The 27887-nt window shown below is 38.0% G+C and overlaps 1 protein-coding gene across 2 annotated transcripts in view; it reads left to right on the plus strand.

Moving 5' to 3' along the window:
- SPOCK1 (SPARC (osteonectin), cwcv and kazal like domains proteoglycan 1) overlaps positions 1-27887 on the plus strand; it is a 318661-nt gene that overhangs the window by 95538 nt on the left and 195236 nt on the right. Inside the window, exons 2-3 of one of the 2 annotated variants that reach the window (XM_026858124.1) lie at positions 7358-7366; positions 10476-10521. In XM_026858124.1, the coding sequence (XP_026713925.1) occupies positions 7358-7366; positions 10476-10521 (55 nt within the window). The remainder of the gene's footprint in view (positions 1-7357; positions 7367-10475; positions 10522-27887) is intronic. The other variant, XM_026858125.1, reaches the window with a different exon arrangement.

Below are 27887 nucleotides of genomic sequence, written 5' to 3' on the forward strand. Positions count from 1 at the left end.
TGATCAAGGCACTTAAAATAACCGATTACATGGTCAAATTGTTGGTGATAAAGTGAGGAGCGCTTTCTCGAGGGAGGACAGCATTTCTGTCTGCAGCAACTGCTGCGAGTATTTAGCTGTTTTGTTTCCATTAAGATTGCTGTCAGTTTTGTGTAATGATTTTTGATGTTGTGTTCATTTTTTTTTTAGAATGGATAAAATGCCAGAGACAATTAACTAAATGATATTACAAACTGGAATGGAAACCACACATTTGTAATGGCTCATGGGGTTTCCGATCTGAAAATGTGTACAGCTCTCTCACAGTCAGCAACTGGTTATTTCATAGGCAAGCTAAGTGTGACTGCTTTTTCCTGATGCAGTTCTAAGAAATTTCAAATACTGTCTAAAACTGGCTAAAGGGCTGCAAAGTTGTCCTTTTCAACAGCAGCATGGCTCGTTTGATTTCACCTTTTGGAAAGGTTTTTCTCAACAATACTTGAAGCTAGATTTTCCTCAAAGCTACAAATGAAATACAAATGCCTGTGTCCTCCCAGGGACAGTTCATTGCTCATAATTCAATATAATTCATAGAGTCTCTTTCCAGTTATTAGTTATGCATTTAAAGAAGTAATTTTAAAGACTTAGGACATAGGACATAGTTTAACTGTCTCTATAGGTCTCAGAAAATTGTGTCAGTAAATATAAAATTGAGACAAGTTAATTTTATACAACTGCTGTTTGTTCCCTTGTATGTTTTAACCATGAGGATTTGTATATCTAAGTGGAATATCAGTATAATTTTATTCATAGCTTTTATTTTATAACTTTGATATTAGGAGAATTATCACTTTAGCTCATAATGAGATTATTCCTATAATGGTAATTTAAAAAAAAAAATCACATGACTCAGAACATTTTTCTGAAGACTTCTTGTAAAATAAAACAATAAATAGCTATGTATTTAATCATTATGTATGCTGTTATTCACTGTAAACCAGTTCTCGTGTGTGAAAGCAGTGGCAGCATTAGGATTCTTTCACGTGGATGTTGTTCTCCAGATACAGACCCCAAATGTTCAGCTAAAAAGGGCCAGTGAATCTGTCACAAACAGCTACTGCAAATGTACTCTCAAAGCAACAAGAATACTGGAAGTGAAGTAACATTGCCAATGGCTTTATAACCTTCAAGCTTAATGTGTTTGGCTTTCAAGCTGCCTAAAAACAGTTGCTCTGTGAGTATGTAATTTGAGTCTTTGAATGAAAATTAAGATGTGGAAAGAGTTTGGTAGCTCTCTTTTCAAGGTACGTTTTAAATATTACACCTGTTGAGAATACAATTTATTAACAGTGCTATTCTCTGTCTGTATAGAGAGAACCTGCAGGGTGCTGTTCTTCGTCAATATTCACAATAATAATCCTAGGTAAAGGCACAGTGGTTTTGGTAAGTGGAAAACAAGCAAATGATCATGTGAGAAAACAACACTAGGCCAAGTTCTCAGTTTGTGACTCTGCAATTCATGCAGCGGGCATTCATGTTCTTTCTGTGCGTTAGTTGGAACCTTGGAAGGGTCACTAGATTCAGTGAGTTAGCCTGGCTACCGAGTTGCTAATTCAGGTGTAGTGTTAGTTCAGAGGTCAGAAATAATGCTGCTTTAAGGAATTCCAGCTGAAAGGAGGGGAGGACGATATTTGTCTAATCTCTGGCTCTGCTTCTTGCTGCTCGAGGAGGTGCTACTCAGTCTGTGAAAGTGGGAGTTAATGATTCCCAGGGCTGCTTCTGTCTGTGCACTGTGCTGAACCTGCTGCTGCACGATTCAGGTAGTTCTTCATGGGTCACACTGAGGACCAGCACAAAGCTCACAGGGAAGAGAGAGGGCTTGTGTTTTTTTTTCTAGATGAGAAGTAAAAATCCCACTGGTCTTCACAGTATTTTCCCAAGTTCCATGTAAATTCCATGTAAGTTCCGTGACAGACTTTTGTCTTCCAACTGGGTTATATAAATTCCACAACAGATAGATAATAGAAGTGCCAAATATAATTTTGTCAGAGGGACCTCTTAAGCTTACTTAACTGAAGTATTTTTGTTCTTTGGCCTCCCATGAGGACACTCAGCTTTGCTACGCTGTACCACCCTGCTTGGGCTGGGCTCCTTGGGTGGGAGCTCCTTGGGGAGGAGCCCACAAACAGCTGCTGCAGTCTGGACCTCTTGCACCCTGTGGAGCTTCAGTCCTCTTTGACCCAGAATTCTGGTCTCCTGTTTGCCACCTACACCTTCCCTTCAGAAAAGTCCTGGTTTTGAATAAGTGGTTATAAATTTAATTTACTGTCTGTCACTGGGATCCCTCGCTGATGTTCAGACTGTGTGTGTGGTGGGAGATGGATGGGGAGTTCTGGTTCATTAGAAATTTGCATAAACATGCTATACGCATTGGGGTGTAACTGGAGAGTAGCCAAAGAAATCAGAAACTCTCAAGTGTCTGGGACCAACTGATGGAGAGAGTAGGGCCCTACGAACTTGTTTAGGGGTCAGTAACTCTTGAGCTTCCCTGCAGATTGCCCCAGGATCTGACTGAGCAAATTGTTTCAGCCAAGATGGTAAATCCTCACTATACCACGTCTGATCCTCAGCCCTTGCTAGAAGTATGGCACTGCCTGTCTTCCCTCCACCCCAACTCCTCCCTCCCTTTGCTGCCTCTCTGGTAGCCACAGTGGAGGCTCTTTGCAAAGGTCACAGAAGGGGGACTCGTGACGGGAGAAAAAAATGCATTGAATGTGCCTCTGTAGAGCCTCTAAGACAGTTCTGTGTGGCTGAGGCACTGTTGCTAGTGATGGTGTGTTGTTAATTTACAACATAAGCAATCAAGTAATGCTCTGGTTTTTCAATCTGGTCATGGAGTTGTAACATTGGTGACAGTACAGCACATCCCATGCAATGAGAATCAGTGAACCCGTGCCTTGGAAGACTCCTGAGCTTTACCTTTCTGGGCTTGTGAGGGCTTTAATGCTTGCAGCATAACCTTCTGGAGCTGGTGGGACATACTAAAATGTGAAAAACTTGATGAAAGTAAAGTTAGAAAGAATTATTTAACTCTAGGCAGGGAGAACAGGCTTCTTAGCACATGCTAATGAGAGGAAGAGTTCAGGCAGAAGTGATAATGTATTTCTAAAGTTAGTCTACTAAAAGGGACAGCAAAGAATAATCAAACTAAAGTGCTCTTCTTTTTTTGTTTTTTTTTTTTTTTTTTTCCAGTTTTGGGTATTTCAGCACAAGCTAGCATAGACAGTTGTGTGATTGTTCCAGCCACCCAAATACATCAGCTGTGTACGCTGGCACAGTGCTGTGCTAAAGCAGCTCTATAGCTGCTGGCTCACAGCTGGCCCTCATTCATCCTGCTTGAAGCACAAGCAGAGTAAATGAGCATCTGTTTGCCCTCAACGTTGTAGACATACTCTCTGGCTTCATTCTTATGGATAAACAAAGAGTGGCTTGGGGTTTTTAAAGAAATATTTTTAATTCTTGCTATATTTGTCGTTTTACCCACAAAAAAACCCACCCTCAAACCCACAAAAAAAACAATAGAGCAGCTGGAAGATTTCTGTGTAAAAGGCTCTATGATTGAGTTCTGAAGAATGAGAATTCTTATTCTGGCAGACATGGGCTCAGTGGTAACCTACTTAACAATTTTTAAAATTTTTTTTAATTTCTGAAATTTTTGCCACCCCAAAGAATCATTGTGACTGTAGGTAAAGAAAGCCTGTGCTGAGAGTTTTGCTTACCACTTTCTTAGTATTGCCTATGGAAACTTCTGGAAAAGTCTTCCAGTAAACCAGGAGTGACAAATCTTGTTTCTTGATATAGCACAAAAAACCCTCAACCAACCAAAAAAACCTTTTAATTTATGAAACTATGAAAATAAGTAACATTCTGGGCTATATTAAGCAGAAGACTTTTTTTTTTTTTTTTCCACGTTAGTGGTAGCTTTACCAAAAGTACATGTGCTGAGAATTTGAGTGTTATGGGGCTGCTGAGATTGCTGTACATGGTCAAAGATCTTTTTCTATGCCAGACATAACTGGGATTTATTTGGATATGTATTTATTTATTTTAGACTGTTATTAATAAACAGGTATTAATGTATTTAGCATTATATGAGTCCAGTGTGAATCGTTTATACCATTTCATTCTAGGCTAAAGCATTTAATTGTCTTTGTATTAGTGGCTTAGCTACTAGGCAGGTCCTGATGCGCCCACACCTTTCAATCCATGTGGTACTGCTTCAGTCTGGAGTGGTTTCTTTCAATTTCACCACTTAATGTTGCTAACTGTTTAATTAAACCCTTACATTCCTGGCCTTTCTGGGAACTTTATCAGGAAACTTTTCAAAGGTTTCCCCTAGCAACTTTAAAATAACATATCCACAGCGCAAGGACTGCTAATTCCCTAAGCAAAAACATCCTGTTTGGATGCATATTCCCTGATTCCTAGGAGAGAGAGCACGAGCTCAGAGGTGGTTAGAGATGTCTTCACGTACTTAAGAGTTTGGAGTCAGCTCTTGACACTAATGCAGGCTCTGGGCACTAGCTACCATTGGGAAATCTTTATTCACTGAAGTAGTCGGTGGGTAAAATATTTTCTCTTCCTCTTAAATAAATAAACAAATGATGTGTAATTTGCTGACACAAACTATTTGCTTAAAACAGGCAATAGGCCTTGGGGGGATATTTATGATACGGGCTAGATTGACTTTAGCAAGCAGCAGCTGGTGCTTTAACACTGCTCGGTGTTGGAATGATCTTCAGTACTGCAAGGTAGAGAGGCAGAAAATGCAGCTGCATCTTTCTGGAGATAATTCTAAAAAAAGCAATGAGCTGGGAATTACCACTTTTCCCAGCTGGTCTTTATCAGGGTAAAAGGTTTAATCATAGATTGAGAACAGAAGAGGAAAATACTAAGCAGGCTGCAGACCAGTGTTAATAAACCTCCTTCCTGGAGATACTTAGAAATTTAAGCTCTTGTTGGCTAAGATGAGCTGGGAATGAAGATTACCTCCAAAAGGTTATCTGACAGTCCTTGGAGTTACGCCCTGTGTACAAGAGTTTCCTCAGGAAGGATCAGTGATGAGGATTTTGTGATGGCTGAGTGCCCCTGGCTCATCCAGGTCAGTGGGATCTTCCCAGGCCTTGGAGGAGGACACTGCACTGAGCTTCTGAAAGGTACAAAATAAAGTAGATTTTCTGTGGAGTTTTTTTCAGTCAGCATCTAATTTCTGCTTGATTCATACAAATAACTTATGAGCTCAGTTAGTGGTACAAAATATAAATATTTATGCACCCATTTAGCTAATGTTCGACTCTATTTATAAACAAGAGTGTCTTGTAAGAGCTTCTTTTTGACAAGAAATGAACTAAGCAGAGAGTGCCTGTGTGTTAAATTAACCATGCTTCGTTAACTCCTCCAAAATATTAAGTCTTTAGGTAATAACTAAACCAAGAAGTGACAGTAGAGTAGGTTTGGTGGCAATAACTTAAATACTTAAAACTTTGGGAGAACAAGCAGCTGGTTTTTACTTTCTTAGTTAAGGGGGAAGAGAGGGTAAATCTGTTTGGTTTTACCATTAGTTTCAGGTTTTTAGCTGTATTGTTATTGTGATATGGAGGGTAATAGGAGAGAAGAGCGGTCACGTTAATGTAGTGATTTAGGGTCAACTTGTATTTGTTAACTTTTCAGATATGACTTAACAGGAAATTGTCTCATACCCAAGTCTTACTCAAGGTTTGCTTTTTTGCAAATCGGAAGCCAGTCTATGAATTCTGATAAATCTATGGGTTCTGATGAATGAGGTTTTTGACAGTTCTGCCTGTAAGAAAGTAAGAAAACTTCTGGGAGCTTTTAAACTAGGAACTTTTTAATATGCCCTGCGTATACTTAGCTTAACATACGATTATACTCTTGATTGACTTTGTTGATGGCATATCAAAGTCAGCTTGATTTGACAATTTGTATTGAATGATAAAAGAATATTTTGCTTTTGTTAAGAAAGAATAACTTATTATGCATGATGTGGTAAAATGGATTTAAATCACTTCAAAATGTGTTTCATCTCATCTCTTGATTGCTCAAATAAAAATAATAAAAATGCAATAAAGAACTGAAGCTCATGTCTAGCAATTTATATTTGCTTTTCTAAAATTTTTTCATTTGTTATGATCATAACTTATTTCTCAGTTAAATTTCCTGAGGGTAAAATCTTGAAGTAGAATTCCATGATGCTAGGTGATGAACAGCTCCTGTCCCAAATCTTGCAATTGAATTAGGTCAGGGGATGTCAAAAGTGAGCTGTTCTCTGGGCAAGTGAGTGTCTCGGGTTATCTGCTTTGCTATCCCAGGTGGGTGTCTAGCCTAGGCAGAAATTATAAGGTGGCAGAAAAAAGGAATCTTGCCAGAGGCCTCATCCTGCGCCCACTGAGAACAGAACAGGACCCAACATTTCCTCAGGATCTGGGTTGAGGCCAGTTTGACAGGAGTCAGATTTCTTTTCCTGGAGGTGGAAGCTGAGTATTTACCTGAGATGTGAGACTCTGAGTCCATCGGGGACCTGGAGTCACAGGACTTGGAGTGAAGCTCTGTCCCGTTCCCCTCAGTGTGTCTGTGCTCTGTGAGAGGGACAGGTGACTTCTGGGGTTTGGGGTTCATGGTTATTCCTGGCTGTGTGAAGAGGCCAAGTCACATTTGTACTAACTGGGTTTAGCTAAGGGAGTTGGATTCAGTCTTGGTTTGTGATATCAATTCTTCTCTTTTCATGCATGATTTTAGGAGTGCCAAGTCCCTTCAGTTAATTAAAAGATTGACTTAGTCATATGTAACCGCTGAACCATAGGCAAAAGCTTCATAGTGTGAATTCTGTGCAAGGAGAAAGATATTTTAAAATATTTGTTCAGCAAAACTACTTCCCAGTTGCTGTTACCTCTTGTATTGAAGTGGATCCATGCCTGGTTTTGCCTTACCTTCAAAGTCCATCAAATAAGTTTTTAAAGTCAGCTAGGAAAAAAAAAAAATCTTATATCAGGTATGTAACAGATGAGTGTATGAAAAAACAATTTCTGGTGGTTTTGTCAGCCAACAGGAAATGAAAGCGCCTTGTTTTGGCGGTCTGCGAGAGAGATGTGCTAATAGAATGGCATTTGGTGGAAGGGTCAAAGGTGAAACGGTCAGAAAAGAGAGAAAATTATTTCATGTGGAGGTGAAGGTTATCTGAAATAAGTGATTTCACATTTAAAAGGTCACCAAGGAGAAAATTGATGAATGTTAACATATTTTTATATTGGTCTATTTCATTCTTTTTTTCTTTTCTCATTTGTAATGCTTACGTATTCAGGAAGTTGAGGTAGGTTTTTCACTTTTAACTTGTAAATATCCACAGAGTGAATAAAAGTATTTGCAACATATCATAATTCATATTATACTTCAAACTTCTATGATCAACTGTTAATATTGTTATAAATTAAATATATGGATACATGTTAATTATTAAAGTGTTAATATTTACTTATTAACATGTTAATGTTAATATGACATAAGTTTCATATGTTACAGCAGGGATGATGTATTTTAAGTGTATTAGCCTCTGTCCTAGTAGAAAGCTCTGAGAGGAACAGATTTCTGAGCAGTTGTTTTTATCAGCAAGCTGTTTTATTGAAGGGAATGTTAAATCTCTTCAATCAAGCTGATTGTATATTTTTTATATATATATATATATATATATATAGGATGATATACACCTGGAAATCAGTGTCATGTTTAGGCACCGTGTATCGCTGTATCAGCAGGCTGTCTTTCTGCAGAGCAAGTTACAGTATCCACTGGGAGATGTTAAAGAGTTCCTCCTCCTAACAAAAGTAATTTCGGGTTAATGTATAAATTTCAGCACCTTGCAGAATACTAGCACAAAGCCCTGTCTATTTTTCAAGTCAGAGCTTTAGGTGGTATTTAAATGAGACATAGATTTTCTGCTCAGCCATATCTACAGGGTGAATTTCACCTTTATAGTGCCATAACCATTCGGTTACAGTTCTTGCTGGTATTGGTGTTGAAGTGAAACTCCAGTGCTGTATTTTCTGTTGTCCAACTGGTATAAGTTATTTTGAACTGCTGTTGACTGTATTGCTCTATGTACAGTTGTTATTTACTCCTACAAATAATAATGACTTTTATATATTGAAAATCACAAAGGTTTTCTCTTCTAATTTTTAGGGGGTTTTTTCCATTTTTTTTTCTTGTGTATTTTCCTATGTTTCCATACTGTAGTTTCAGGCACATTCTAAATAAATATAGCTTCAATTTTCAAATAGGAATACTAAACAGGTCTGCATAAAGGTGGAAAGGAGAAAGAATAGGTTTACAGAGGAGATGGGTGTTTTATAGGGTTGGTTGTGTGGTGGTTTGTTGGTGTTTTTTTTGTGAGGAAGGTGCATTTTTTGTAAAATATTCCTTTGACACTGAAATTGAGATACACCCCCTTTCCGATGCTTATTTCAAAACTGATTCCATATGCCAACAGCATAAGAAATCTTTCTTGGGATTTGAATTATTTAACAGTTTCTGATGCTGAAAACCCAGCAGCAAAGCAACACCTAGGAAAAAATGTAAGCAGGCAAGAAAAGAATATCTTGTAGCTGGAAAAAAATTACTCTGCTCTTAAAGCTTAAAACCCACCACATTCTGAAAAGTGATTAATGCTTAGTGAATTTAGCAGTACATCATAATCAATTACAAAGCATTGTATAACCATGAGGGATTTTATTGTCTTATCAAAGCTGTGAAATTCAAAGGCAAGTCTGTGATTCTATTTCTGGTTCCAAACCCCTGTTTTTGAAGAAAAAGTGTAGATATTTTTATCTGAAATAAATTATGAATAACAATCTTTGTTATTATTGTGGAACATCGTCACTGTCCATGAAGTCAGTACAGACACCAAGCATGAATATAATATCCTTCGAGAAAGAAAATACATTTCCTCCTGATAGCCATGCACAACTCCATCCAGCCCCCTTCATTACAGGCAGCATTTGCCCATCCTTGCCTGTCCCAGAGCTCTCCGTGCTGTGTTAGTCCTTCCTGCCCCTCGTGCTGGCCACAGCGTTCAGAGAGAAACTCACTGCCCCAAGGGACATCTCCCAGTGCTCAGTGAGGACACGGAGAGTCCCCACTCCTCCTGTAACAGTCCCCTGGGCTGTTCCAAATCCAGAAAGTAAAACGTGCTGGCTTCCAAGTCTCAAAAATATTCTAGGTTAGGGTGACTGAATAGCTTGAGAGCATGTGAAATTCAGTGTACTGGAGATAAATGGTAAACAAAGCCCAGTGGAAGAAATAAATTAAGTGTCTTATTGACACTGATGGGTTTTCAGTTACCCTCCTGGGAGGAAAAAAATCTAGGTGTCATTCTGGACAGCTTGATAAAGACGTCTCTTCAGTGGCAGCCCTCAAGAAATGAATATAGAATACTGGATATATTAAAAAGTAAATATTAATATGCAGAAAAATATCACAGTGTTATCACATCTTCCATGCTTCCTCACTTCAAATACATTTTTCTGTTGTTATCGCGTCCTCCCAAAGAGGACACAAGCGAGATATACAGAATATGCTGAAACTAAATATAACAGTTGGGCTTGAATCTCAGTTCTTCAGGACTAGGGTTGATGGCACTCTGAAGCGGGGGAAACTTTGCCTTCAGATAAATATTTGCTGAGTACATAGAGTACAAATTGATCCAACACAGAAGAGTTTTCCATTCTTTCTGCAGAGAGACTTGTTTGCAACAGAATAATCATTTGGCCAAGCCCTCTGACACTTCTTGCCGCCTTCTTTTAAAGTCCGATCAAAATTATATAAAAGAGAACCACAAGACTCACAGCAGAATAATAACTTTACATCAGATTTAAGAAGATTTTTTTAAATTGTGGGAAAAGTGACAAAAGTATTTAATGCAAGTTCTCCTGCATGTTACTGTACTTTAAGTATAATGCTTATGATATTATTGCTGTACACTTACAATGGTGTGGTTTACATCTGTCCAAATAAGTATAAGTATTTTTGGATTTACTTTGCTGACCTTTTGCCACAACACGATGATGTGGATCATGTTACGTTATCTAAACAGTATGCTCTTGTCTCTGTTAGCAAAAGTTGGAGACTGAAATAATAGAGAGTTACCAGAAAATATTTAATAATGGGCATTCTTTGAAAAACAATTCAGAAGAAAAACTGAGAAAAGGTGCTGAATCCAAGGAATTTTTTTGTCTTTGATTTCTAACATGCATTTACTGCTCTTTAGGACACAACCAGTTGATAGTCTTATCTGATTTGCACTAAAAACGTTAGGATCAAAAGATGAGTTGATTCATTTGTAGTTTAGTAATGTAAAATTATACTGAAAAGCCTGATTATGTTTTTCCTGAGTTTCCATTTTTTTTTTTTTTTTCCTTCCCATTTAGGATGATTATTTCAGAAACTGGAATCCAAACAAGCCTTTTGATCAAGGTAAAGTCAGTACACATTTTGTGGTTGTCTTCTGCTATTTTGTGATAATACTTTATGCCTTTCTTCCACTGATGTTCCATGCATTAGCGAAGAGCTATATTCATACTTCCATGTCATTCCCAGTTTAGTCACAGTTTGAGGTGGTTTATGTATAAGTGTTTGACTCATCTCTATATTTTTCAGCCATGATTTTTAATCCTCATTCATTCCATAATATATTCAATAATTATATATATGCTTAGAAAAATTCTCTGTAACCACGAATCGTGGTCTAACATGCAATTTAAAAATGGTATCTTCACATATGTTTTGGTTTTTATTAAAAACTTGGCTAAATGAATGCTATAAATGTAATTGCTGCATTTGCTAACCCTTAAGGGGCCAATTCTTTGAAGCCAGTTGTAATGTATGAATTTAAGCCCTGTTTTCCAAAGAAATGCCTGTTCTATGTATGCCGCTGATTCGGATACAAATTCTGCAAATGACACTTTGCGCTTTGTCTTGGTGAGTTGTTCAGTTATGGCAGTACTTCAACAATTTCCAGGCCAGCCAGCAAACGATGGGAAAAAAAACAATAAAAAATATTCTAATTGTTGTGTCTAGGATAGTACTGGAAACAGCCATGCCAGGAAAAAGAACTTCAAATTGACAATTTAAAAGAGATCTCGGATAACAACTCCCCATCAAGCATTCTGTGCTTGGCATTCATAGCTAGCAACAGAGTTTACAGATGGGATGGAAAGAGACATTCAGTCTAAATACCATGGATGAACGTTGCTGCAAACACTGTTAGCCTTGCTGTTGCTAGGTGTGATGGGTTGTATTTGATGCTTAATGTCTCACCAGTAAAAAACAGTGTGCAAGGGAATCTCAGCTGTCCCTCCTCTAAAAGACAGATACAAAAGTCGTGCAAGCTGATAGCATGCCATAATTCTGTCCTTAAAATCAGAATATTGTACTTTAACTTGGCTATTTGTTATATTTGTCACTCTGACACTAAGATTCTGTAACAATCCGTACTAAAGCACCCTCAAATAGTAGACTATGAAACCGCTTGGGTCTTATGTTTCGTTATTTCTTAAAGCTTTCTAGAATGTATTTTTTTTTCCAGCACAAATGTCAAAAATTACATTTTGCACAGCTTCTTTTCATTTGGTAGAACCAGTTATCAGCTGTTTGATTTGTGGAGGGTAACACCACACAGTATAAAGTGCAGGTCGGTTAGCTTCCCTGTTTGCCTTTTGACAGTTGTTCATTTTTCCTGTTTGTAATGTTCAGTGAAGCTCATATAACACCTCCTTGAGAACATATACAAGGCGGGGATATTACAGCTGTAAAATCACAGGTAGATGGTAGACTTTTTCCATTGCTTAAGGCATTTTTTAGGATCCTGAATTTCTTTGACCAGGTTTAGTTCATTATTCAACATCATGTCTCTGAAATTGCAGAACACCAGTGTCCTAGAATTCTTTTCAGTGTGGTATTCTATCATTTAGAAGGGAATGAACCTCTACGTGGTAAATACAGTACAAAAGAATTTCAGTCATGTAGATCCATTGCACAGTCGTCCTCTCTTTTGGATCCTGTGGTTAAAGTTAAGGAGCATTCAAGTACAATGTGAGATTTCCTTTGCCCTTCAGAATGTGAAGTGTCTGTCTGGATATATAATTGCTGTGATTTTACATTCAGAAATGGTATTACTGCAAGCAAACTGATTAGGCAAATTATTGAGCAGGCAGGTAGCCTCTTTTTTTTTTTTTTTTTTTTTTTTTTTTTTAAATGTTCACAGTGAAACAGTCACAGCGGGGTACACAGAAGGAAACAACCAATTGTAATGTACATGGCCATCTCCAAGCATGACTTGTGTCTGGTGTCATGAAGATTTAACCAGTGGATAATGATGAAAAAATATTAGATTATATTTTTTGCATAATTGCAGGAGGTGCCCAATAGTTTAGTTAGTTGCTAATTTTTTAATAAATGCTTAAAAAAAAATGCAAGTCCTGTTACAGAAAAAACATTTTTATGCCTCTGGAAATCAAGTAGTATGAAATTATAGTTGTGAATCATACCACAGATGAGAAGAGAGTGAGTCAGTTAAGAAGGAGAAGGAAAGGCACAAACAAATGACTAAAAAGGTAACTAGATAAATGATAGGCCAGTGGGTAAGACAAGAAAAAACCCACAATGCTTTCTTTATTCACTTTCAGTATGAGCCTTGGCAGTCATTTAGTTTACAAACAGGAAGGGACATAGAAGGGACCAGATCTGCTGGCGAGAGGTTTGAATCTTCAAAATTACTGAAGTGTTTATTTAAGAAGATGATGTCCATTCAAAGTCTCTGAAGGTGCTTTTGAAAATTTCACTTTACATCTATTTCTATATTTCATTGCCAAACATGTTCCTTGTATGGTCTGTAGGTAGCTCGCAGGAGTATCACTGGGGGCTTACACATGTTAGAGCTGAAGGGTGTAGATTCTGTCTTTATGGAAATGGAACTTCAGTGTCAAAGGAAAGGGAAATATGATGTTTTTTTCAAGGCATATATCCACAGAGATTTTCAAAGGCGTTTGAGGGATTTAGGTTTACAAATCCTATTGACTTCAAATGGAACTTACTCTCCTACCACTTTCAGAGGCCTTGTGACCCTCTTGTCTTCCCAAGAGGAAAAACAAAAAAGTAAATCCTGGCAAAATATTGCAAAAAGATTTTGAACTGACGTGCTTTAAAACAGTCTTGTTCATTGTGTTACTGAGATGTCTGACTCTGGGCAAAACCACAAATCGTTTTAGAGAATCTAAAATCACACACGGATACCTTGAAGCGATACAAACAGTTGTACATCGGTTAAAGATTCCTGTCTCTTTACAAAGAAAAGGATCATTTTTCTTTTACTGTAATATTTCTCCAAGACTATGGATAGTCTGTTGTCAAAAAGTAGAATGCAGACTAGGCAGTGCAGTCTAAGCATGATACCTCTGCCTTGCACAGAGATCCCTGCACTGCTTTTGTCTCATTTAAATCTTACAAATAGATTTTATTTGGCCAGTAGGTCTTTCTTTTTGACAAAGAGGTCACTACTCTTGCCCGTGGTAAAATTCACCCTGACTAGAATGTTAAAATAGCCACTCATACCTTTCTAAAGAGATACCTTACCCCAAAAAATTACCTTTGAAAACTGTTGCTTGGTTTAGTTACTTATACATGAAGCATGTGAGTCTTTAGCAACTGATGTACATGTTGTTGTCACCCAAAAAATGAAGAGAAATCACACTGGGTTGCTGCTTTGGTCCTTATGAATCAGATGCTGGCAAGACTAATCCTTAGTTCGTATTTACATATAGACATATATCTGTGTGTGAATGTGCATATACTATATGTACATGTATATAAGGAGAGTACCATTTTAATAGGAAGTTCTGAGACAAAGGAAGGAGTGTTTGCTTTCTCCTTTCCAAGTGTTTTCCAACACAGGTTTAATTTTTGTTGTTTTCCACACAGAGAAAAAAGAATAGTCAGAAGAATTTGTTCTAGACCTTTTATGTGGTACAAGCTACAAGAAAATTGTTTAATCTGTCTTTAGTCTTTACTTCTCCCCCTTCCCTGCCCTGACATTTTTTCCGTGTTGTTCCTTTTGACTTTGGTGTGATTAAATGCCCCTTATACTCTTGTATGATTTTGGAGATAGAAAAACTTTTGTTTTGTATTCTTTAGGGTTGTTCTATCCAGAGAGCCTGTGCAGACCCTGTGGTGAGGACCCCTAGCTTGCTCCTGTGAACTCAGTAGCAGCTCTGTGTTCTTACCACACAATTGTTATTTTCAGAGATATCCCAAAGTCAGATTTTTAACCTCACAAAGCCAAGGTTCTTCCAACAGTGATTGCAGAGAAAAACTTCTCCAGTGGGTGAGTGAAAGCAGACAACTGCTCCTCTCTCTGGGTTATATGGGAAATCTGAGTCTAGTATCACTAAACCAAGGCTAACTTGTGTGAATACCCACTCTTTGGGGCAGATTTACAAGTTTTTAATGTTTAAAATCTATTTCTCAATTCTAAATCTAAAATCATGTTTCAGTATTCTAATTGTGAAGGCTTTCTATGGAAGCCAGACTATGGAATCACGATGAAAGAGCTGGAAGGGCAGGGTATAGAAGTAACTGAGGTGACCAGCACCTGCCAGAAGTGATCTTGCAAAGGCAGCTGGAGGATTCAGTGTGCTGTGCAGATTTAAAAACCAGCAGTAGTCAGAGGTTTTGAAAATGAGCAGAGTTCTGCTTCTAGGCTTGTACTTCATTTGCATCTTATAAAGAAGTCTGCTGGGTCCAACCAACTATATTCTTTTCTAAAAAAACAAAGAGCTAGCTTTATTCAGCAGATTGAATTATTTAATTATGCTTTTAAAAACAATAGCAGTGTAATCAAGCTGTCTGCTTTCTGCTTTTAATGCAGAGAGAAATACCTGCATGTACTTCTCAGGAGAAGAAATGCCTTGTTTTGTAAAATAGCACACGACTCACTGAAACAACCCCTTGAGTCACACGAGGTATCTTTGCATAACATGCCTTTTCAAGGGAAGTCAACTTGAATGGTTCAAGCTGTGTCTTGGAGGGTACTTGAATGATCAGAATTTATTTTTAGCCTAGCTACCAGCCCAGCTTTTTATTCATCTTGAACCCAGGAGAAACCAAGAGAAAGGTGAGCATCTTACTAACTGAACCAAGCTAACGAGGCATTGGGATGGCAGAAGGCAAGAGAGCGTATAGCCTGAAAATGATTGCTAATCATTAATATTGAACTCAATTCTGTCAGAGTTGCAGAAGGCAGGAAGCAGAAGAATGGAAGGGGCAGGTTAGTCAGGATTTTAAAATATGAATCAAAGGGCTGGTTTTGGTTGTGTTTTTTTTTTTTCCTGACAAGGTCGTTTGAGAGTTCTGAAGGAGCTTGACAGCTAACTTGACATACTTTCCTAGTGTTCTCTGTCTACATTGGAGAAAGAAAAGAGGGAATCGGGGAGAAAGTTTAGTATAACATTCTCAAGTCAGAGATTTTGTTATGGTAATTAAACGTGTCTGACATTCTGCACCTATTCAGGCTTGCTAGAAAATTGACTCATTAAGACTTTATGTATTATTATAAATGAAAACTGTTAAATAAAAAAAAAATTAAGTTATTGAAAAATTCTGCTGAAAGCCACCTCTCAATAGCTGTGGTAAATTCTTGTACAGACAAATAGATGATATTTTTTTAATAAGATGCACAAATAACGGTACGTTTTGTTAGACTTAAAGGTGCTGGAAACAGTTTGGAATGGTGTTCAATTTGCTTGCCATATGGCTTTTTTTAAAGCATCGTTACCCAGAACATGGGAACCGTGTCAGTAATGGGATGCACTTTGTACTGAAAATACAAAAGTGTTGAATCCAAAAATGTTTAGACCATTGAGCTGCCATTATTATTAACTAGGACACAGTAAGAGGGGGAAAAAAACTTGATACTGTTGTAGTGCTGAACTTTTTCCCAGTTCTGTGCCTAAAACCATCCACTGAACTGTAGAATTGTCTGTTCGAGTAGGTGCAACTCTCACCCTTTCCATTTTGATTGTGACAGAGTCAGTTGATTGCCGTGGACTGAGCAGACCTGAGTCTCCTACCTTGACCTTGCCTCCTGCACTGAGGCAAAGGGACTGGCTAGAAACTTGGTAAAATTTTACCTATCGCTGGTGATAGCAATCCCCAAGCTGCTGGCCTTCTTGGGAAGAGAAGCTACTGATCAGAAATAGTCTGAACTTTCCCCCTTGTCTTTCAGCCTTTGTCTTTATTTTCATTGTCTTTATTCCCAATCCTCTTCCCTAGTAACTGAGAAGTCTGGACAGGGATATTATTTCTTAGGGCTTTCATTATCTGCCTGGGGAGGGTGGGAAATAAATAAATAAAAATAAAATTTAAAAAAAAAAAAATCCTTCTTCCAGCATACTGCGTGAAAGTCATCTTCTGTCTGAATTGGACCTGTCAATGACCGTCTAATGTCAGACATGCTCATGTAGACTCGACTATCATTATTAATTACAGTCATGAACTCATATCATTTCAAAGAATTCCCCTAGAGCACTAATAAAAGTCTGAACTGGCAAAATACCCTCACTTTTGAAGAGGAAACACTGCTTTTGAGTGGATTGTGGCCTCTAGCATAGCATAGCCTATGACTTTCACAGTCCAGCAGCCCCATGGAAGTGAATTTGTCAAAATTAAAGCTTTATATCTAGAGATAGATATATTGGTATTCATGCTTCCTCTCCTTCTGTGTTGAATTGTACCTATGTCTTTCCCATGTCTAACTGGCAAATCCAGACTCCAGAAATGGCCTCCTGCAGCTGTGCGGAATAAAGTTTGCCTAAAATTCATAAGCCTTCGGAAACAAAAAAGATTATAATGGGAAGCCTGTGATGCAGGATGAAAATCATAGAACCTGCAATTATTTTTGAACATGTAATTTTCTGTTAGCCCAGTTAAGATGTTCTTTCAGAAGAGCCTGAATAAATTCCTTTCAGACAGTTGTTTAGTACTGTACACATCTCTAGCCACAAATATATGTTAGTTTTATAATAAATGTTTTCTATTGCTGTGCCTCAGATGGCAGATTTCAATTGAATAACTTATTTTGCAATTTATTTTTTGACTGTGGTTGAATTAGTTTTAGAGGCTTATTCATAGGACAACTGCACATGAATTATGTTTGTAAATCTTCAGTAAATCAGTACAATTTTAAAACATGCTAACCGAATCAACAGAAAACAATAGCTAGGATGTAGCACATGAAGTATACTATCTTCCATCAAATGCATTTCAAGCACATATGGTTGCTTATATTCTCCAAACAGGTGCATGCGGTTCTCTTTGTGTGCTGGAAGCATATTAAATTTCTTCCAAGCTTGTAAGGAACCAATTTTTGTCATTAAATATGGCATCAGAAGTGACAGAGATGGGGTCCCTGTCTGTGATCGTGTTATGGCTGATGTGCTTTGAACTAAGACAATGATCGATAGGTTGCTTGTCTAGTATTTTATTAGTACTTGGGGAACACTTGTTGGTTTTGTCAATAATGGTGCTGGCTTTCTTTTAATACCTCTTACTTCACTGACTGAAGCAGACATGACTTTTAAAGGGAAATTCATGCCTCCCCATGCTCATCCAGCTCCTATTGAAGTAAATATATTTTGAGGAACACCACAGGGCCCAACCCTGCTCTCATTGACATCACTTAGTGAGCAGGGGTCTCCTTCCCTTTGCTTCAGTTCCTTATATAGGAGTTCATTTTTGGAAACCTCCTTAAACTTCTAAAAATGAAGTGTGTTCGGAAAATACATACCTGCAAAGCATCCTTCCTTATTTGCAGTTAGAGACACCCCAGTGTATTATTCAAACTCGCTGTTTCAGTTTGTCTTCTGATTTAACAAGGCCAAACCAATCGGGGGTAAAATCTCCACCTTTGAAATATTATTTGACTTAAATATGGGATGGTGTACCATTATACTGCATATCAAAGTGATTTTTAAATCACTAGCCAGTCAGAAGAGTAATTTGCACAGTGTTTAAACATGTTGATATGCTTGTGAGTTAATAGGTGATTACTAACTGCCATTTGATTCCAACTGAAAAAACAGAAACTCCTGTGGAGAATGAAAGTAGAAGGCAGTGACAAGGTCCATAAAAAGGTATAATGCAGAATTTTTAGGACGAGAAGAACATCAAAGTAAAGACAAATTATTTCAAAATCAGATTTAAGTAAAATGAGAATTGGCAAGGCAGAAATTAGAGGACGGAACATGAAGATAATTGGCATATCCTCAGTATAAAGGGCACAAACACCAATTACCCAAAAGCCAAGAGCCTGGTTAATGATAAGGCTCTTAGTGACTGCAGTGGCAAGAAGTTACATAAAGGAAGAGCAGCTAGGTTGAACTCTTAAGGGAGTGCAAACAGTAGCCCCAAACTCAGAAAGCCAAGTGTAAAATAAGGTGTTTGGGCAAGGATTTAAGAATAACAATGTTTTACAAGTGTATTACGAGGAAAAGAAGAATCAAGAAAAACCATGGCTCGCTGCTCAGCAGAGAGAGATGCTTATATAAAAACACTGCTGAGACCAAAGATTGTTTTTGTTTGGCTTTCACTTAAAAGATCATCTATGACCAGGTGGCTGTCGTAGTTATTATCTTCATCTTAAGCATACAATTCTGGATTAGGGAAAGAATAGGCCTGAGTAAATTATAAATTTGCAAATTGGCTGAAATTGATATAAAGGTTAAATGAATTGGCTGAAATAATTTTAATGATACTAGAAGTTATCTTTCAAAATTTATGAAATTTTAGAAGATTGGGAAAGCACACGCAGCATGCATATTTTTTAAAGTTTAGAAAAAGGAAGAAAATAGAAAACTATATCCTGTGAGTTGAAACTGAAATCCTGAAAAAAATATACTGGAATAAATATTAAAGCAAATATTTGTTAGCATCGAGAAGATAAGGGGGTGAATAAAGCTGGTATGGATGTCAAACTAAACTTATTTTCTTCTGTGACATTTACAGGCCTTGAGACTCAGGGATAAGCTTGCAGTATCGCGTATCTTGACTTTAATAAGGCTTTTGACATTGGCTAACATTACTGTCTTATAAGCAAGTTAAAGAAATATTGTCTAAAAGAAATAATTATGAGCTGGGTACAAAATCAGTTGGAAAACTACATTCTGGTAGTAGCTGTCAATAGTTCAATTTCAGGCTGGGAGGATAAATTGAGTAGGGTTCCCCTGTGATCTATTTTGGTCCAGTATTATTCACCATTTTCATTAAATTGTAGATGTTGAAATTAGTATGCTTATTAAATGTAACACAGCAACAAAATTCACAGTCTCTTAAGAAATTTAAGAAATGGTCTGAAAACAAAGTCTGGGCAGATGCAAAGTTGTTAGGTAAGAATAATCATCCACACAAAACGGGATGAAAAACAATTGGGTAGTAATAAATTCACAGGAAAAGGGTAGGGGATTATAGTGGATTACAAATAGAACATGAGTCAACAATGTCATTCTGTTGCAAAAAAGGCAAATGTTGCACTGGCACATACAACTGTGAGTAATCCGGCTCTAGTGAGCGCCAGGAAGACCTTGGCTGGAATACCTTGTCCAGATTTGAGTACCAGGCTTCTAGAATAGCATGAACCAACTGGAAAAGAACCCAGAGAAAAGTAACAGATATGATCAGAGCTGCAGAAAATACACTCTGTGAAGAAAGACTGAAAGAGGGAAGCACCTCCTCTGTGGAGAGAAAACAAACAAACAAAACAATGCCCAAATCCTATTTTTAAATACATAAAATTAACTGCAAAGCGGAGGAATTGTTCTGCGTCCGTTGTGGGTACAACAGGGAGCAATATGTTTACATTGCAGCAAAGGAGATTAATTTTAGCCTTTGTGATGACAGCAGTACTTAAGCATTGGGAGAGATATTTTAAAGAGGATGTAGAGTCTCTGTTTCTGAAGGTTTTCTGAAATGTGTTAGATAAATGTCTTGCAGATAATGACACATTGATAGCTGATCTAGCTATGGGGAAGGGAAATAGAATCAGCATCCTTCCCAGAACTGCCATTCTAGCACTGCGACTCTCTGATTGTATTTTGATTAATGGAAACTAGCTAATTTCATTGAAAGCACAGCAGAAGTGCTGAAGAAGGTATTTCTTAAAATAGATTTCCAGTCAAAACGAAGAAGGGAAAATAAATGAATCGGTATCCTTGACAGACATTTTGGCACCACCTGAAAAAATACAGGTTCTCATTTGATGGGAGTAATGCGCATAAACTTCCAGATAGATACTAACCATGGTTGTCACGGGCTTGCAAACCTCCCTGAATGTAAACAGGGACTGACAAAAGGCAGCCCGCTTTCTCTGCTTCTCCTTACCTCACCTACTTTCTAATACAGAGTCAGGAGAACTTCCTACGGACGTTTTGGTACTTGGATATTAGTGGGGGTGTTTTGTCTAGGCAGGAATAAAGGTCATGATCTAACCCTAAGGGTAAACATTTGGATGAAAATCAGTTCTCTTTCAATTCATTAGATGAAACATGACAGTGAATGTGTATTTAGCAATTAAATCTCCTGCTGCTGTAAACCCAAGTGCCCAGGTCATTGAACCACTGACTGAATTACAGCTATATTTCTCCCTGTTCTTACTGCTTCAGATTAAACATATTTGCATAAAAGAGTATTATTTCTGCTCTAATCTGATTGCTTTCATTCTAGCTTTTCAATCCTTGGTGATTTGGAAAGTTATTTTAAACTACAAAATGGCGCTAAGCAATACACAGAGAGATGAATTTAAAAAAAAAAAAAAAAAGTTTTCATCTGTATTCTGGTGGTGTTCTGCACTAAAAAGTTCCCTAATTATAGTATGTCGAAAATGAGTATCAGCATTGTTTAGTCATTTAATAGTGTTCTGTCTTTTCTCTCTACGTCCTCTTGTTGCCATATATCGGTGGACCTTGCCATCGATACGAGTCTGTGTCATCGGATACTGCCCAACAGCTTGCTTTCAAGGTCTTGTTGACTTTATGTAGGGTCAGGAAAGCTGTATGTGAAGGCCAGAGTTTGACTTCCACTGTCCTTCTCAAAACCTCTGTTTGTGGATTTGATCTGTTTTATTTAGGGGAGATCAGTAAGCAGCATTGTTGTCTTATATATGTGCATCCTTGCAGTGGCTCTTTAGCCATACGAGAGGGATGTGTACAGATGAAGTGCTGCCCCAAAATCTGGAGCTATCATGTTTACTTTAACCACGAGGCAAGACAGTAGAATCAAATCTGTTAGTATAAGTAGGTTGTGTTCCTGGCATAGCTTTAATTTATAAGCTGAGCAATTGAATCATTTAGTCCCTCACTAATCTTACGCTTAACAACAGATAAACAGAACTCTGAGAAATGGATGTACAGATAAGTAATCCTAGGGATCATTGCACATTACAGCAATCTTTAGTGCAGTGTGAGTAAGCATTATTGTAATTATTTTAATGTGATACCCCAATGTGTTCATGGAGTTTCTCCTTTCTTTTAATTGCTGGGAGTTTAAAAAAAAAATCAGAAAATGCATGTTGTAGTCTCTAAGATTAAATACATCCTTGCTGTGAAGGCTCTAGCATCTAAGCCTGTATCTCTGTTCGGTGGGAACCTTTGTAATGACCTTTCATATTTAAAACCAACCAATGAAAAATTACTGATGCAGGCTGTAGATGTCTGCAAAACTGAGAAAGGGAAGAACCCTTGCTTTTCATAATGTTAAATCCAAATAACTTGGAAAAAATGTGTCCACTTCTCTCTCAGTAGACCATAAAGCTACCTAAACACTTGGTAAGTAGTAAAAATAAGTAGCCGTTATTTGTCAATTCTGTTCTAAACTCTAGCACTATACAGTTACAGTATATTCACTCTAACCCATAGGACCTATTGATCCTCAAAATCCAGATTATATTTAGCTATCTCAGATGGGAGCATGATGCAATAGTTGTGTACTAATTCTGTAAGCAACATTTCCATCTTTTATTTTATCAGTTATCACCAACTTGCATCCTGAACATTAATGGCAGAACTGCAAAATATCCATTCTACTATAGGTGCCAATGCATTTGTTTCTCTCCCTCCCTCCTGGTTTTTCTGCAGTTTGTCTGACATACGAGTGTGTCGTGGTTTAAGCCCAGCCAGCAGCTGAGCACCACGCAGCTGCTTACTTGTTCCTCCCCCCTCCCAGTGGGATAGGGAGGAAAATTTAAAAAAAAAAAAAAAAGTAAAACTTGTGGATTAAGAACACTTTAATAAATCAAATATAATAACAATAAGAAAAAAGTTATAATAGCAATGGAAAGCAATATAATTTAAAAAAAAAAAAAAAGAGAGAGAAATATAATAAAACCCAAGAGAAGACAAGTGAAGCACAATGCACTTGTGCACCATGCACTGACTGATGCCTGAGCAGTGATTCACTCTCCCAGCCAAGTCCCCCCAGTTCATACACTGAGCCTCACATCCCGTGGTGTGCAATAGCCCTTTGGCCAGCTCGGGTCAGCTCTCCTGGCCATGCTCCCTCCCAGCTTCTCGTGCACCCCCTCTCTGGCAGAGCACGGGGAACGGAAAAGTCCTTGATTTAGGATAAGCGCTACTTAGCAACAACTAAACCATCAGTGTGTTATCAACATTATTCTCACACTAAATCCAAAACACAGCGCCCTACCAGCTACTGGGAAGAAAATTAACTCTATCCCAGCCGGAACTAGGACAGCATGCTACAAGAGTCACATGATGATACTCTGCAGTATGCCCTTAGAAAGGCTTTGTATTTTTATCTATTTTTTTCAAGTAGCAGTGCTCTTTTTAAATTTAAACTTCCCAGCAGCCCTTCACTGGGGTGAATAGCCACAGCAAATACCCAGCAGATAGCCATTTATACAACCCAAAGCCAAATGCTCTTATTCACCCTCCAGGTTGTCTTTGTCAACTGTTCCACAGTTGCTTACTTAAGTAAGCTCAAGTGACTTCAGTAACCTTGAGTGTTTAAAAATCTGTGCTTAATTATGCGAGAGTTTTCTAAATCTTGGGAAATTCTCAGATTGCTGACATAAAAATGCAAGGTTAAAAAAAGTGCTTATCTCCAGCAATACTGAGACTGTCTGGTCCTTCTGCATGCAGTATGCATCAAGGAGACGATTGCTGCTTCTAACCCTTCAAATTGCACATTTTGCATGAGTGTCAGCTCATTTATTTTTTTTTTTCCTAGCATGGTAAGAAAACATCCTATCTATCTGAATGTCCACTTGGGCTGACGGCTTTTACACAGGTCAAACCATTGAAAGTATCGAAGTAAAGCCATGAAAAGCTGTGTTCAAGGAAAGCCATGAAAAGCAACAAGTCTGTTTGAAAAATACCAGCAGGACCTTAACCCAGATGATACATTTTAGTATCAGAAACATAAATATATTTGTCTTGATAGTTTAGAGCATAAAGATCATGAGTTATTACTTTTCATCTTTAGATACTTCCTCAATAGAATACCTAAATATGCCATTGCTACTTGCTGAGTATAGGCTGTGCTTGGTTGTTCTCACTCCTAATTGCCTAACTTTATTCCCAGCTTCATCATTATTCTGTTGCAAGAAATGCGACTTGATATTTAGACAAACATTTTTCATTTTCTTTATGTTTCTCCTTCTGAGCTGCTTTTTCATAATGTGGTGCTTCTAGTGTATTTTCTTGCTCAGGACTGTGCCAATAACATTTTTCCAATGCCTATAAATAAATTAAGTATACTGTGGTTTGAAAGAGAAATTGCTATCAGCTGGTGTTCCACTACCTACAAAACATTTTATCTTCTTTCAGTTTCTATTACTTTGCTTTCCCTTGACTTTGTATAGGAAGTTGTATTCCCTGTTAGCGTCATGTGGTGCATTTGTGTGTCGCATGCTTGATGTATGGAACGATTGCAAACACCTAGTGCAGATAGCTCCACTTTTGAAATTGCGTTGACGATGAACTTTTTGACAGATGGAGCTGTTGATACGATTTGGAAGTAGGCCTGTTTGTATCAGTCAGTCAGGTACTCCATTTTTTGAAATGGAAAAAAAAAAAAAAAAAAAGGTTTGAGATGAAAGAGGAGAGACACCACTCATCTAGTGGAAGCACCAAAAGGAGGAATGCACTTGAGAGTTCATTTCTATATAGAAACAACATATAACGATACAACAAATAAATTCCTTTTCACAGGCTGCACTTTTAAACATAAGTTAAGAACATAGTTGCTTAACTTCATCTCATCTTCAGTTACCTGTAAACCAGATGCCTAGCCTGAGGTAGCTGTCCTTTTGTCTTTGTAGCAGACACTGAAATAACTGGATTAGGAAGCCACCTTGAGGTCTAGCGAAGTCTAATTGACTTTCAGAAGGCTAAAGTTAGATGGAATCAGACATTGCACAGATCCTGTCCAGGAAAGCAAGATGCATATGAGGACATCTAGACATTGTGATCTTAGCTTCCTCAGAGAAGAGGTCAAAAGCACCATGGTAGTTAAATTTGAGGATCCTGTCCATGTTTTGAAGGTCAAATTGAGTGAATTTTGTGCTTGAAACTACTGTGTTTTGCGGAAGAGATGATGCAGTCCAGGAGAGAAGATATGCAGATTATTGTTGTCCTTCATTATGTGACCTCCCTTTTTTGCGGGAGGGATGCTGCTGTCCAGAAGCGTTGAGTGTAGCGGTACCGACTGTGCTGTGTCTAGTCTTGGTGCAGGGTCCTCGAATCTTTTCAGTTTCCTGCATTCCCCCGTTCTTCTGGCTTCCCTCCAGCGTCTCTTCCCTCTGAGTCTCCCTTAGTTACAGGATGGGACAGACAACACCTCCTTAGTGACTGGTCTGGTTTTGGATGTGCTGTTGCCATTGTTGGTGCCCACAGTGTGCTCGTTCAGGACATTTCTGATTATGTTTACACTTGCTAATCAGTGGATTGTTTGCATGGTTTCCTTGTGCACAAATTCAAGGTCAGTTCTGTTGGTTGGTACAAGAGATGGGTCACACGTTGTCTACTTTTGCTAAACAAAGGTAAAGTTCATAGGCTTGCACCAACAGCTATGCTAATTAGGCAGAACTCATGTTAGTTTATACACCAACACAAGATATTTCAAAATTCCTTCATCTGTGTTTTCTGAAACGTTAAAGAACAACAAATTCTGCCAGGCTTTCAAATGAAGATGAGAACTGAAAGGAAATGTATGACATTAACCATGACAGCTGTCCCGTACCAGCGGGATTCTCTTGGAACATGCTCCTCTAAGCATTTGTATCATCTTTGTGAAGGCCAGAGTGTTTGAAGATTACCCAGCTATGAATATGGTAAAGCACCAGATAGTCAGTGGGGGGAAAAGCGTGTTGGGGTGAAGTCTGCAAGAGGTGGAAGTTTTTGATAGTGTCACTTTTACTGTTTTCCTTTGAGTTGGGAAGAGATGAGGAAGAAGGGGAGAGCTGAGAGAAGTGAAAATGAAGTATGCAGTAGGTGATGTTTAACACATTGAAAAAGAATCAGATAGTTTAATAATGGATTTTCTCTGTGACAGTCCTTTGACATAGCTGACTTTTACCTGTCCATTAGTATGCTGTCTGCTTTGTCAATCTAGCAAAGAGGAAAGAGTCTTTTGCTTGCTTTTCTGAAAGAACTGGAATTCTGTGGTCTCTATGCAGCTCTTAAATTAAAAATTATTGTTTTGAATTAAAATACTGAATCCAGACTTTCCAGACGTTAAGATATGAAGTTTTTATCTCGCTCCTATTTAGTATTCAGTGAAAGAAGGGATGGGGTTTCAGGAGGCTGCTGGAGCAAGGTAGAACAAGATGGAAATACTGCTTTCTGTGTGGTGGGGAGGCCAAGAAGAAAAGATTTAAAGGTATGTCTGGAGCAAAGGGGTTTTTTATGAGAACACTTTTATTAATTTTGGGGATGTCTACGTTAAATTCTATTTTGGTATCTCCCTCCATGTGTTTGTCCAGTACATTGGCACAATAAGATGTTTCAAAAGTAAATTATTGAAAATTAAAGTTTGAAATATTCACAAGTGTGCTTTTTTGAAGGCACTGAATAATTATGAGGCCGTTCTTGCATGTAGGCAATTTCCTCAATGATAAGAACTCTTAGTTTGAGAAATTAATTTTCAGCATGCTGACTAAATGAAAAAGTTCGTTAAAATCTTTGTAACGTCTCTGGTAGGGAACTAATAACAATGTTTTTTTTCTTGTATTTCAATTATGGTAGATGGGTATTAACTAGTATTTTAATAAAAATTAGTAGTAGCATTTATTTTCCATTGAGTAGCGTGAATTTACGTGTCATGTCTGAAACATAAAGAGCCTAGGGTGTGGATATGTGTAGTGAATGGATTTTATTTTAATGACTATAATATAATTGCCCTGTCTTGGCAATTAAAGTTGGGCATTAAATCTTAATTCATTAATTCCTTTGCATCCTTTTTTTCTTTGGGGAGAGAGGAGGAAGTACTAAAAATTCCTTTAAGCTTATAAAGCTGGAAGACGTGTATGACAAATAGATTTAAAACGGATTACTAAGAGGTAGAACACAAAGGCAGAATTACATCAGTGTCAAATCCTGCCCTCAGTTATGTGCAGGCTCCTTGGTGAATTTACAGTGATTTAAATTTAGCTTAGACTTGCATTACTTGGGTGGAAAATGCATGCTCATTGGGTATTGCTCTTTTTCAATCTTTCTGATATAAACCTGGCTACTGGGCGTTTGTATCACGTGCACTTTCCTGTCCGTATAGACATTGTATATTATGAGAATAGTTGAGCAAATTTGGGCCGAATTAGCTTCCCCTTTTTAAACTTAGGTGAATTGCTTACCTTGGCTTGCAGATTTAGCCCATTTCTCCTCTGCCAGATAAAAGTACAAAGGTACAAAAGCAGTGCTGATAATGTTGGTAGAAATATTGAAAATGTTTGAGGGATTAGGAAGCCACCTTCTCATCTCTGGCTCTCCCTTAACACAGCAATCACAGCAGTGCCTCAGATCTCTTCATCAGTTCTGCCAGAGATGCACTTCTGAAGAGTGACCAGTACCCTGGTTGCCTTGTTGTCCCTCATGTGTGTGTGGGAATATTTATTTTAGCAGAATTGGACTAAGCTGGGGTTTATACGACGGTGTCTGAGGTATCTGGCCTCGTTCTTCAAATGTATATGAACTATAAGGCGGTGGATTTGAAAGAAGTTTTAAAGTGACTAAAGCACATGAAACAGAAGGATTATGCATGCATCCCGTTTTCTAGGGGATGACTTCATAGCAGAGACTGAAAAAATATCAGTAGTGCAACCATTAAAAGATGAGCATGTGACCAGATCTCTGACTTCCAGTTTCCTAGCAAAGATGCCATAAATAAAGAATCTGCAGATCCAGAGGTAGTGATGAGCTCAGCATGATCCCAAAGTTTGACAGTCTTAGTTCTGTTCTCCTAAGTGCTGTCTGATGCTGTTATGTGCTGCGTCCTTCCACTGAAGCAATTTCACACCTCATCTGCTAGAGATGAAAATGGCAGGGAACAAACTATAAATCCAGCAAAATCTTAGTTTAGTAGATATATCATCCTATCAGAATCTTTTCACATAAATAATTAGTTCATCACTTCCTCAATCCACTAAACTTGCAAAGCTTTAGAAATGACACAGGGTGACGTTATCTCCAGAGACTCTCCAGGAGTTATCTAATCCACCCCTTCCCCCAAGGCAGCATTAACCGTATCTGCATCATTCCTGACACTCATTGCGTTCTTAAAGACCT

Source organism: Athene cunicularia (genome assembly GCF_003259725.1).
Source record: "Athene cunicularia isolate RWA chromosome 13 unlocalized genomic scaffold, athCun1 chr13_part1, whole genome shotgun sequence".
Classification (NCBI taxonomy): domain Eukaryota; kingdom Metazoa; phylum Chordata; class Aves; order Strigiformes; family Strigidae; genus Athene; species Athene cunicularia.